General features: G+C 37.5%; 1 protein-coding gene across 4 annotated transcripts in view; it reads right to left on the bottom strand.

The window, feature by feature from the left end:
* The window catches only part of SCLT1 (sodium channel and clathrin linker 1), a 268,727-nt gene that overhangs the window by 69,292 nt on the left and 186,344 nt on the right, over positions 1 to 13,091 (bottom strand). For 3 of the 4 annotated variants that reach the window (XM_067735088.1, XM_067735087.1, XM_067735089.1), the window contains exon 18: positions 12,628 to 12,824. In XM_067735088.1, coding sequence (XP_067591189.1) covers positions 12,628 to 12,824 — 197 coding nt within the window. Of the gene's footprint in view, positions 1 to 12,627; positions 12,825 to 13,091 lie in introns of those variants that run through there. The other variant, XM_067735090.1, reaches the window with a different exon arrangement.

Raw genomic sequence — 13,091 nt, 5'->3', positions numbered from 1 at the left:
AATGGAATATTACTCAGCTATAAAAAGGAAGAAAATAATGCCATCTGCAGTGACATTGATGGACTTAGACATTGTCATACTGAGTGAAGTAAGTCAGACAGAGAAAGACAAAATCATATGAAATTGCTTATATGTGGAATCTAAAAAAATGGTACAAATGAACTTATTTACAAAAAAGAAAGAGTTACAGTTGTAGAAAACAAACTTATGGTTACCAGGGGGGAGGGATAAGTTGGGAGATTGGTATTGACATATACACACTACTATATATAAAATAGATAACTAATTAAGAAGCTACTGTATAGCACAGGTAACTCTACTCAATACTCTGTAATGACCTATATGGGAAAAGCATCTAAAAAAGAGTGGATGTATGTATATGTATAACTGATTTACTTTACTTTATATCAGAAATGAATACAACATTGTAAATCAACTATACTCCAATAAAAAATAAAAAGAAATACATGTATAACTGGGATAAAATTACTTTTCAAAAAATCAAGTCGTACTCCTGAAGTCATAAACTGTAAAGAGCATTAATAATCTTTCTAGCCCAGACTACAAGCAGCAGACAGAGTAGTATTAAAACTATTTTGATAGACTCAAGGCAGTTAAATTCAACATTCTATGTGTTTCCTTTTGGCAAGGCACTTTGCTCAATACTTCAGGGAATACAAACAAAAATAAAACACACTCACTATCAATAATCTACTGGGAGTGATCAGTTGGTGTGCACAAATTACATATACAATATAGCAAAATCCAAGCATCCAAGAAAAATATTTTATGGGTTTAGAGTAGGATAGAGTTTATAATGTTTATAAATATTTTTCAGTAAAACATATGAATAGGCACAATTAAGGAAATGTTTCTGTGTATCTATATACATGTGTATATGTGTGTGGGCACACGTAGATACACTTGTATCATAAATCGCTTCCTATCATTTCATGTCAGGTTTTTTTAAAGAAGTGTACGCATATAACTTAGAAAAAGACTGTTTTCAGAGTCCTTTTGAATTTGGAATTGCAGATAATGAATTGTAGACTTGTATAAACTTTTTAAAGTCCGGAGTTTCCTCATGTATGACAAGGGAGTGTGACAGTTAACTTTATGTGTCAACTTGGCTGGGCCGTGGTGCCCAGATTTGGTTAAACATTATTCTGGATGTTTCTATGACAGTGTTTCTGGATGAGATTTACATTTAAGTCATTGGACTTTAAGTAAAGCAGAATGCCCTTCATAATGTGGGTGGGCCTCATATAATCAGTTGATGGCCTGAATAGAACAAAAAGCTGACTTGCCCCAAGCAAGAGGGAACTCTGCAGTAGACAACCTTTGGATTGAACAGTAACACTGGCTTTTCATGTCTCCAGCACGAATGCCTGTGGGTTTGAAATGCGACTCCTTAAATCTCTAGCCTGCCAGTCTTCTCCATCAGAGTTTGGACTCACCAAGCCTCTATAATCAGTTGAGCCAATTCCTTAAAATAAACCCTTTTATACACACACACACACACACACACACACACACACACACACACACACCCTATTGGTTCTGTTTCTCTGAGAAACCCTAATACAGGGGGTATAACAGCATTTATTTCATAAAGTTTTTGAGATGATTAAAGGAGTATGTAAAGTGGCAAAGAATGTGTATTCAAGAAATTACAGCTATCATAAATATACTCTTTAGATTGATGTTAAGTCTACATTATTTTATATGGCTTTGTTTTTCCTTATGTAAGCATTGTGAACTGCCCAACATCAGGAATTACATTATGACAAACACATGGTGGTTTGCTTTCGACTGCATCAACTTAGTTAAGCTGGAATTATGTTTTTCCAGGATTCCTTTCCCTGCCTGGTCCTAGGCTGGTGTTGACCGTAAGAGAAATTTGTGCAGTAGGCTGTGAAGTTGGCGGGCACCTGGCACTGTGGCAACTCATGCACAGTTGCTGGTATGTTAGGTCACTATGTTGGTGTGGGGCACCATCAGAACCCACAGCAATTCCATCTTCTGCCTCTTGGCAGATGTCCTCTTTTGGCCTCTTGGGTCATATACAGATCCATGGTGAAGGGCAACAGCTTCTCCTGCAGATCATCCATGAAAGGGGTTGGAGGTAGATGTGGTGAAAGACAGGTGAAAATAGGGTTCTTGTTTGTCCTTGTGAGTGCTCTCATCTACATCCAGGTTTCCTTCACAACCACTGATTTAGCTGACACACAGTGACTTCAGGCTTAGCATGAGATGCAGACACAACGACACTGCATTGCTTTCTCTACCAGTGCCACTGTGTAAGGCCTAATTTCCCAAATAAATCCCATATTCTATATCACCCGGAGTAGCTCTGTTTCCCTGAATAAAACCTGATACACAGAGGAACTGGTACCAGAAGAAGTTCCAGAGGAATATAACCTTATGAATGGGTACTCTAACTGGTCGTGAGTTATCTAAAATTGGTTCTATGCTTTGATTAAATTTAAAGGCCAGTGGTAAAGGGGACACTGGTAATCCATAGTATGCAAAGGTAAAAGAGTTACTTAAATTATTACCTATATAATCGAGTGCCTGTACAACATATGGTTTTGAGTGACCAAGTAATTAATGACATAGAATAGTTTAGTGAATGAAGAGCATAATGCAGCTTTTAGGTACAATGGAGAACTTTGAAAATAAAAATAAAGAGGTCAGAGTTTTCAATTATGAGCTCAAAGTCTAGATTAGGGGCCTGAAATCTACCATGACTACCCTAAAAGAAACCCTTATCTCCACTGGCTGCAAGGCTGAGTTTTCTGATAATCAAATCCAAAGTCTAATTCCATGGATGGCTGAACTACACCACAGCCTGAATTCCCAACCTTGCAGGGTCTTTTCACCCCTACAAACTGAAATGGGGACATGTGAACAGACAGACTCCAATGAAGCTGGAGCCTTGAACCCTTAAATTCTGCAATGCCTCCTTTGCCAGTAGAAGCAGTCCTTCTACACTGTTTGGAAAGGTAAGTCTCCTTTGCCTGAAACGTGGCCTCACCTGAGAGGGTTGCCTTGCAAGGAATAGGTGACTCCCTTCACGATTTACCTTACCATCATCCATTGCTTCTATATCTGTAGCCAGACTGAAGTCTAATAAGCTCTAGGAAATGAGGTACAAAACAAGACCTGTGAGGAGGCAGAATGCACTAAAATAATTATGATTCTGCCAATTTTACACATAGAGAGTATGTGTGAGAATAGATCCGAAGGGTGTTCGATTACAGCAGAAAGAATAAAACATTGGATTAAGCCACATTTACCAATATGGGCTCACAAAGCAGATATTCTAGATCCAATGAATTAGCTTGAGTATTCTGGTTTGCTTGGTCAGTTGAACAAAATCTGGATTCAAAGGTGACCTATACTGAACACTGAAATGTAAGAAGCTCCTTATTATAGAGTAGAGCAGGGTTTCTCAACCTTGGCACTACTGACACCATTGGCTGGAAAATTCTTTGCTGTGCAGCGCTGTCCTGAGCATTGCACGATGTTTAACAGCATCCCTGTCCCCTATACACTAGATGCCAATAGCATCCCTGAATGTGTCTGGATATTTTCAAGACAAATGCTCCGGGGAGGGGAGGAGGACAAAAATCATCCCCACTTGAGAATCACTGGTGTCGAGGAAGTTATCAAAAGTTAGGGAGACTGGAAAGCTAGGGTAGGCTTTTTAAATGTTAAAACCAATTCATCCATCTTTCAACTATGTCCCCCAGGAGGGTCCAGAGGACATTTCCTTCACCAAGACTATGAGAAATATAGTCACAACAGTTGCCCCAGTATCCCTGAAGAGCTCTGTAGTGGTTATTCTCTGTTGGACTGAAATGACAGTGGGGATTGCTACCATGGAACTGGGCTTCCTGAAGTGAAAGAAAATGATACAATTCTCAACAGCAAGGGTGATGTACTGACATTAAATCTCCAAAGAAAATGCAGTCATCATTATTGGAATGGCAGTAGAGTTGAAGTAGTAATCAGTAGAGTCTGATTTACAGAGATCTTTGGGGCTTGATAATTTTATCACTGTCACCCTAGAACTGAAATAGATGGGCAGTCTACTAAAGTCTTATTTGATTTGCAGAAATAGAAAAGCTCTAGGTCTTGTGAATAGCAGTCTTGAATCATTGTAAGACAGTGTCATGACCCTTTAACCAATTCTCAAACTTGAATCAGTTCACAGACTCAGAGCTCTTGAATGAAGGAAGGAGCTGTAGGTTCCTTTGAACCTTTTATACATCCATATATACTTCCTCCTGGCCTTCCCCTAAGAAGGACCTGTGAAGAGCAGGCAGGGTAACCATGCAATGGGGAAGGGGCAATTCAGACACTTTCAGGATTACTGGACACTTGCTGAAATGACAAATTCCTGGAGACTCCAAATACCACTGTGGTCCACCAACCAGAGAGGTTAATGTAGGTCAGGTCATCAAAGGAGTTTTGGCTTGAGTTGTCTCACAGTGGACCCAGGGTATCCATAATCCTACCCTGTGGTTATCTCCCTGGTTCTGAGATGCATAACTGGAAGAGACATATTGAGCAATTAACTGGCAAAATCTCTACGTTGGTTCCCTAACCAGGGAAGGAAGGGCTATTATGATAGGAAAGTCCAAGCAGCATTTGGTGAAGTATAGTGAGTACAGGAAGAGTAGAATAAATGCTGGATTTTTTGGTTTATCTTCTTTTCAGAAAGAGTTGTTTCTATAACGTCTTCCAAAGGTAACCAAAGAATTTTTTCTTTATGTAATATCATTCTGAAGTCACAGACTTTTAATATACTTGGTATGTTGCAATTTACTGCAGATATTCTTTTTGATGCTCAAACTGTCACCACATGGGTCAGTGGGAGCTTCCTCAAGTTGGCTCCTGGGTCCTTTTAATCTTGATACCTTCCTAGCCTTTTGCTACCACAGGGTGTTTTCCAGGCTCATCTTGTACTTTCCTATCCCCGATCTGTTATCATTCATTCATCTAAGGAGTCCTGGTTTCTTTTAGGATACCTCATTGTATCTGAATACTGGTCACTGTATCTAGGTCCTTTTAGTGGACAAAGCTAGGAAATATATATTTTAAAGAGTAAAACACAGCATAAGTTCATATACTAATATTTCCAATTTCAATTTAGAATTATAAGTTTTATTTAATTTCTTTGAGTTTTTTCTCCTTATGATGAAAATCTTGGTTCTTAAAGACATTTATATAATTACTCATTTGCTTTATCCTATAATTATAAGTTTCACAGTAATAATACCAATGTTATTGCTAACAAAGACTACTAAACACATTTTATATATTTTTTGCATTTCCTTTTACCCTTAGGATTAATCTCACTAGGGTATACAGTCTAATTACTGTTAAATGTCACATGAAATAACTCACCTGCGTAGTTAAGCCATCAATTTCCTACAGAATTGTTGATTTATTTAATTTTACTTTCAATTTTTAGGTATTGTTTTTAAATTTTGATTTAATTAAAAATAATTATATAGGGACTTCCCTGGTGCCACAGTGGTTAAGAATCTGCCTGCCAATGCAGGGGACATGAGTTCTATCCCTGGTCCGGGAAGATCCCACATACCACGGAGCAACTAAGCCTGTGCACCTCAACTACTGAGCCTGCGCTCTAGAGCCCACGAGCCACAACTACTGAGCCCACACGCCATAAGTACTGAAGCCCACGCGCCCTAGAGCCCACATGCTGCAACTACTGAAGTCCGTGCACCTAGAGCCTGTGCTCCGCAACAAGAGAAGCCACGGCAATGAGAAGCCCACGCACCGCAACAAAGAGTAGCCCCAACTCGCCACAACTAGAGAAAGCCCGTGCACAGCAACGAAGACCCAATGCAGCCCAAAACAAATAAAAAACAAAAAACATTATATAAACATTTATATAGTTTCAAAGTCAAGCCTACAAATCTATAAAACAAGGTTCATTTAAAGAAGTCTAGTCTTCATCCTTATCCTCTTCTCTCCCCTCATGGAAAACCATTTAAATTATTTTTTGTCTTCTCTTTTTTAAAAAAGCAGAATGTGCGTGTATGTGTGAGTCTGTCTGTCTGAACGCAGTGTATATATAGCATGTTTGTATATATATGTACACACACACACTCAAATGCCCTCTCTGCCAATGGTAGAATACTATACACACTATATACTACTTTTTTTTTTTCACTTAATATGTTTTGGATACTCCTCCATGTGCTAGTATTTTGACTGGGGTTACACTGACTCTACATATAGTCAGGGTGGGGAGTGTTAACAAATTTATAATGCTGAGTATTCTGATCAATTAACATGATCTCTACTTACTTAGGTCTTCTTTAATTAGTTTTATTTTATTTTTTAAAATTCAAAAAAGTTTTTTTAAAATTACTTTTATATCATAGTTTTCATGTAGAAGTCTTACACCTCATTTGTTAAATTTATTCGTGGGTATTTGATATATTTTGATGCATTGTAAATTTTACTATTTTTAAAGTTTTATTTTGAAATGTTTGTTGCTGCTATGTATGTAGAAACACAATTGATTTTTGTATGTTCACCTAATACTCTGTCTATGAATTATTTTAGATTTTCTACATATACAGTTATGCTGTCTGTGAAGAATGACTGTTTACTTCCTTCCTTTCCTTACCTTTTATTTCTTTTTCTTGCCATACTGCACTGATTAGGACTTCTGGTACAAATACTAACAGAAGTGGTAACAGTGGTCTTCTTTGTCATCTTCCCAATCTTCAGAGGAAAGTTATTAACACTTTATTTTATTTTGCTGTTAGGAATAATGTTTAGAATAGATGCCTTCATAAAATTAAGGAAATTCTATTCCTAGTTTGCTAAGAGATATATTGAAAATCATAAATGGAGAGATATTAAATTTTCTCAAATACTTTTTCTGTATCTATTGAGAAGAACTTATGATTTTTCTCTTTTAATTAATTAATAAGTTAATGTGGTAAATAACATCAATTTATTTTCTAATACTTTAATAGTTTTGCATTCCTGGGATAAAGTCAAACTGGTAATAATTTTTTTGTTAGTTATTTAATACTCTTAGTAGATGCTTTCTATAATTCATGTAACTTTTTTAGTCGTGGTAGAGGGCAGGTCCAAATTTCCTACTTCACCATTAAATGGAAGCAAAACTTTTTCTTTTCTCTTAAATTTATTCTAACTACATTTTCATTCCAGCATTCCACCAAAACTGTTCTTACCATAATTAACAAGACAACCACAGAGTGCCAAACTGAAAGGTTCATTAGAAACTTCATTCTTAAAGGGCACACACAAAATCTTATGTGTACCAGGACCCAGGGCAAAAGCAGTAATTTGATAGAAGCCTGGGCCAGACTTACCTGTTCATCTTGGAGAGTCTCCTGGAGAGGTAGGGATGGCTGTGACTCATTCTGGGGACATAGACACTGGTGGCAGCCATATGTAGGAGATATATACTGTGTGGACACTGATGCTTGTGGCTGCCGTCTCGAGATCCTCCCTCTAGCTCATTAGTGTCAAGACCTGGTACCACCAAACAGCCTGCAGGCACCAGTGTTGGGAAGCCTCAGGCCAAACAGCTAACTGGGTGGAGACACAGCCCATCCATCAGCAGACAGGCTGCCTAAAGACTTCCTGAGGCCACAGTTGCGCCCAGACATGGCTCTGCCCACCAAAGGACCAAGACCCAGCTCCACCCACCACTGAGCAGGCACTGGCCCTGCCCTCCAGGAAGCCTGCACAAGCCTCTAAACCAGCATCACCCAGAGCGGGTAGACACCAGATGCAAGAAAACTATGATCCTGTAGCCTTCACACCCAGCCCATGCACAGCAGGCCAAGGCAAGCTTCGGAACACCACAATCCCCCATAACCAACTATGTCAGGAACCAGCCCCTGCTCACCAGCAATATGACACCAGCTCTGGGATCCTTCGGCCTTGCAGCCAGACTCCAGGACCTGGCTCTGCCTGCCACTGGTACAGCATTAACCCCAGGACCTGGCATCACCAACCAGTGGGCAAGCAACAGCCTGGAGTCTTCTAGACACTGACTCTGCCCACCAGCGAGCCAGCACTAGCCCAGAGCCCGCTAGGGTTCTGCAGCGAGCTGCTTCGTGACCAGGTCTCACTAACCAGTAGCCAGCAGCATCTGCACAAGGCAGGGCCTGGCAACCAACCAGGCTAGGGGACAACAAGCCTACCAGACTGCCCACATGGTCAGCCTGCCACAACACAAGGACACACACAGACCTCTTAGGGGGAACCCATAGAATGTATAGCTTGGGCGACAAGAGGGGAGTATGCTGCTGGGACACATCGGACATATCCTACAAAAGGCCACTTCTCCAAGATTGAGAAGCATAACTAACCTACCACATACATAAAAGTACGAATAATATGAATAGCAACAGAGGAATATGTTGCAGACGAAGGAAGAGATAAAATCCTGGAAGAAGAAATAAGTAAAGTGGAGATAGGCAATTTACCCAAGAAAGAGTTCAAAGTAATGATCATAAAGATGATCAAAGAACTTGGGAGAAAAATGGATGCACAGAGCAAGAAGTTAGTAGTTTGTAACAAAGAGTTAGAAAATATGAGGAACAAACAACCAGAGATGAAGACTGCAACAACTGAAATGAAAAATACACTATAAAGAATCAACAGAAGACTAAATGATGAAGAGCAACAGATCAGTGAGCTAGTAGACAGAGTAGTGCCACTCTACTCAATCACTGCCACTGAACAGAAAAAGAAAAAAGAATGAAAACAAATGAGGACAGTTTAAGAGACCTCTGGGACAACGTTAAGCACAGTAATATTAGCATTTCAGGGGTCCCAAGAAGAAGAATAGTGAGAGAAAAGGCCTGAGAAAATATCAGAAGTCATAACAGATGAAAATTTCCCTAACCTGGGAAAGGAAACAGTCCCCCAAGTCCAGGAAGTGCAGAGAGTCCCAAAAAGGAACATACCAAGAACACTGTAATTAAAATGACAAGAATTAAAGATAAAGAGAGAATATTAAAAGCAGCAAGGGAAAAGAAACAAATAACATACAAGGGAATGCCCATAAGGCTATCAGCTGACTTTTCAGCAGAAACTCTGCAGGTGAGTAGGGCGCGGCACTATATATTTAAAGTGATGAAAGGAAAAAGCCTACAAACCAAGAATACCCAACAAGGCTCACCTTCAGATTGACAGAGAAATCAAAAGCTTTAAAGACAAACAAAAGATAAACTTCAGCACCACCAAACCAGCTTTCCAATAAATGTTAAAGGAACTTCTCTAGGAGAAAAAGAAAAGGCCACAGCTAGAAACGAGAAAATTACTGAATGGAAAACTCACCAGTAAAGGCAAACATACAGTAAAGGTTAGGAAATCATCCACACACAAAGCCAGTAGGAAGGTTAAAAGACAAAAGTAGTAAAATTATCTATATCCACAATAAGTAGTTAAGAGATACTCAAAAAAATTAGATGTAAAATATGACATCAAAAATAGTAATCATGAAGGGAAGACAGTACAAATGCAGGGTTTTAAAATGCATTTGAAATTAAGAGATTGGCAATGTAAAACAATGTAAAACTGCTTTATATATGAAGTAGTACCTATACTGCTTTACAAAAACCTCATGGTAACTGCAAAACAAAAATCTGTAACAGATATATACACAAAAAAGAAAAAGGAATCCAAACATAACACTAAAGATAGTAATAAAGTCACAAGAGAACAAAAGAAGAAAGGGAAAGAAAAGGCCTACAAAAATAAGCCCCAAACAATGAACAAAATGGCAATAAGAACATACATATCAATAATCACCTTAAATGATTGGTGATTGGTGAATGGACTAAATGTTCCAACCAAAAGACACACAGTGGCTGACGGGATACAAAAAAAGACCCGTATATATGCTGCCTACAAGAGACTCACTTCAGATCTAGAGACACGCACAAACTGAAAGTGAGGGGATGGAAAAAGGTATTCCATGCAAATGGAAATCAAAAGAAACCCAGAGTAGCAATACTTATATCAGATAAAATAGGCTTTAAAATAAAGACTGTTGGAAGAGACAAAGAAGGACAATACATAATGATCAAAGGATAAAATCAAGAAAAAGATACAACAACTGTAAATATATATGTACCCAACATAGGAGCACCTAAATACATAAGGCAAATATCAATGAACATAAAAGGAGAAATTGACAGTAATACAAAATAGTGGGGGACTTTGATACACCACTTACATCAATGGACAGATCATCCAGACATAAAATCAATAAGGAAATCCTTGCCTTAAAAGACACATCAGACCAAATGAACTTAATTGATATATATAGAGTATTCCACCTGAAAGCAGCAAAATACATTCTTTTCAAATGCAAATGGAACATTCTCCAGGATAGATCATATGCTAGACCAGAAAACAAGCCTTGATAAATTTAAGAAAATTGAAATCATATAAAGCATCTTTTCTGACCACAAAGCTATGAGACTAGAAATCAACTAACTACAAGGAAAAATCTGTAAAAAACACAAACATGTGCAGGCTAAACAATATGCTATTAAACAAGCAATGGATCACTGAAGAAATCAGAGAGGAAATAAAAAGAGACAAATGAAAATGAAAACACAACAATCCAAAACTTATGGGACACAGCAAAACAAGGTCTAAGAGGGAAGTTTATAGTGATACAGGCTTACCTGACATTTTTCCAAAGAGGAAATGCAGATTGCCAACAGGCACATGAAAAGATGTTCAACATCACTAATCATCAGGGAAATGCAGCTAAAAACTACAATGAAATATCACCTCATACATGTCAGAATGGCTACTATCAAAAACAACACAAATAACAAATGGTGGCAAGGATGAGGAGAAAAGGGAACCCTCATACATTGCTGGTGGGAATGTAAATTGGTGCATCCACTGTGGAAAACAGTATGGAGGTTTCTCAAAAGCTAAAAATAGAACTACCATGGGACCTGGCAATTCCACCCTTGGGTATATATACGATAAAAAACCCCACCACTAATTCGAAAAGATACATGCACTCCAACGTTCATAGCAGCATTATTTACAATTGCTAAGACATGGAAGCAACCTAAGTGTCTATCAATAGATGAATGGATAAAAAAAGATGTGGAGTATATACACAATGGAATACTACTCAGCCATAAAAAAGAAACTAGTGAATATAACAAAAAAGAAGCAGGCTCACAGATATAGAAAACAAACTAGTGGTAACCAGTGGGGAGAGGGAAGGGGGGAGGGTCAGTATAGGGGTAGTGGATTAAGAGTTGCAAACTATTAGGTATAAAATAAGCAAAAGGATATATTGTACAACACAGGGGAAATAGCTAATATTTTATAATAACTATTATATAAATTAAATAAAACCTTTAAATATTGTGAATCACTATATTGTATACCTGTAACATATAATATTGTACAGCAAATATTCTTCAATTAAAAAAATAATAAAATGCAAAAAACCCCCACAAACCTTAATGGTTAGGACTATGTTGTCTTCACATGAGCTGCCTAAATTTGAAATCAGGATCTGTCACTTCGTTAGCTATGTGACCTTGAACAAGTTCCTTAACCTCCCTCAGCCTCAGTTTATCTGTAAAATGTAAACATCACCTATTTTTATCGCTTACTCGTTTTGAATTTTTATTTTTAACCTTTCTGTCTTGATTCTTGTTTGTCTCAATATTTTTTCTCAGTCTCAGTGGAATTTTCATCTCTCTAAACTAATTTTCAGAAGTTAGTCCTTGGATAGCTTAATTTCCCTATCCAGACTTCGTTTCTATACCTTCTCATTCCATGACTTTAAAAATCATGTGTATGTTAGTGATTTCCAAATATACTCCTCCTGTTGCAATATTTTTCCTGAACTCCAAACTTATGTATCCAACTAACAAGCTGATATTCTGACTTAAATGCCTTTTACGTGGCTCATACTTAACACGGCCCAAAGCAAGCTTTTTAAAAAAATGATTTTCAGTCCTTCAAAACTTAATCCAAGTTACCATCATTTTTTACTTGGATTATTACAGTACTGGTTTGCCTTCTCTCTTCTTCTACCCTTGACCCTCTCCAGTCTATTCATCACACAGCAGTCAAAATGACCTGTTGAACAGTTAAGCCTGATTATATCATTTTGCTAAAAGCCCTTCATAGCTTCCCATTTCATTCGTCATAAATGTTCAAGTTCTTTCTGCATGGGTCAGCAAATTCTTAAAGGGCCAGAGAACAAATATTTTAGGCTTTGTAGGCCAAATAGATTTTGTTGCAGCTACAGAACATTACTATGCTATATCTATATGCAAATAGTATTAAGATTCTAAACTGCTTTGTCCAACAAAAATCATTGTATTTTCTGAAGTATGCATAAAATTTATAAAACAAACAGTATTAGTTTGGTTTATAATGCTTAATATTTTTCATAGTAGTTTAATAAATATTTGCTGAATAAAATATATAAGTACAAGGCCCAGATTTATACATTTTTACAAAAAAGATTATGGCAAGAACATTAAACTAAAAGTTAAATAATTTCTTCTGTAAAATGTATCAAACAATTAATAGTGGACTTACTTTAGACTACTGATTCTAATTTCCGCACTCTCAGTGAGTTTCTTCATTTCTTCTTTCCACCTACAGGCTGCCTTCTGCTGAGTTGCTAAGAGATGCCTCAGTTCAACCGTGGAATTTCGATTACTGTCTTCCATCTCTCTTAACTGAACTTCAAACCCATGTTCCTTTATTGAAAATTCATGCTCCATCGTACTGATCTAAGGAACAAAATGAACACAGTATTTTTTCTTCTCTGTTTTTCTAGGAGATATACTGATCAATGATATATACAAAAGGAATCCTTTTTTTGTGTTTGCGGCATAGAAATATTTGGATGAGAAACCTATATAAAAATTAAGTTTATAATTTGTCTCCATCACAGATGAAGACTTATGCTATTTTATAACATAAATTTAATGAAACCAGAATTATGATGGACTACAAATTTTTCACCACTTTCCCCAACACCTTAAATGCCAGTAGGA

The sequence above is a fragment of the Pseudorca crassidens genome, chromosome 4 (genome assembly GCF_039906515.1).
Source record: "Pseudorca crassidens isolate mPseCra1 chromosome 4, mPseCra1.hap1, whole genome shotgun sequence".
Lineage (NCBI taxonomy): Eukaryota > Metazoa > Chordata > Mammalia > Artiodactyla > Delphinidae > Pseudorca > Pseudorca crassidens.
The sequence above is the reverse complement of the archived record's forward strand: the minus strand, read 5'-3'. Positions and strand labels throughout refer to the sequence as shown.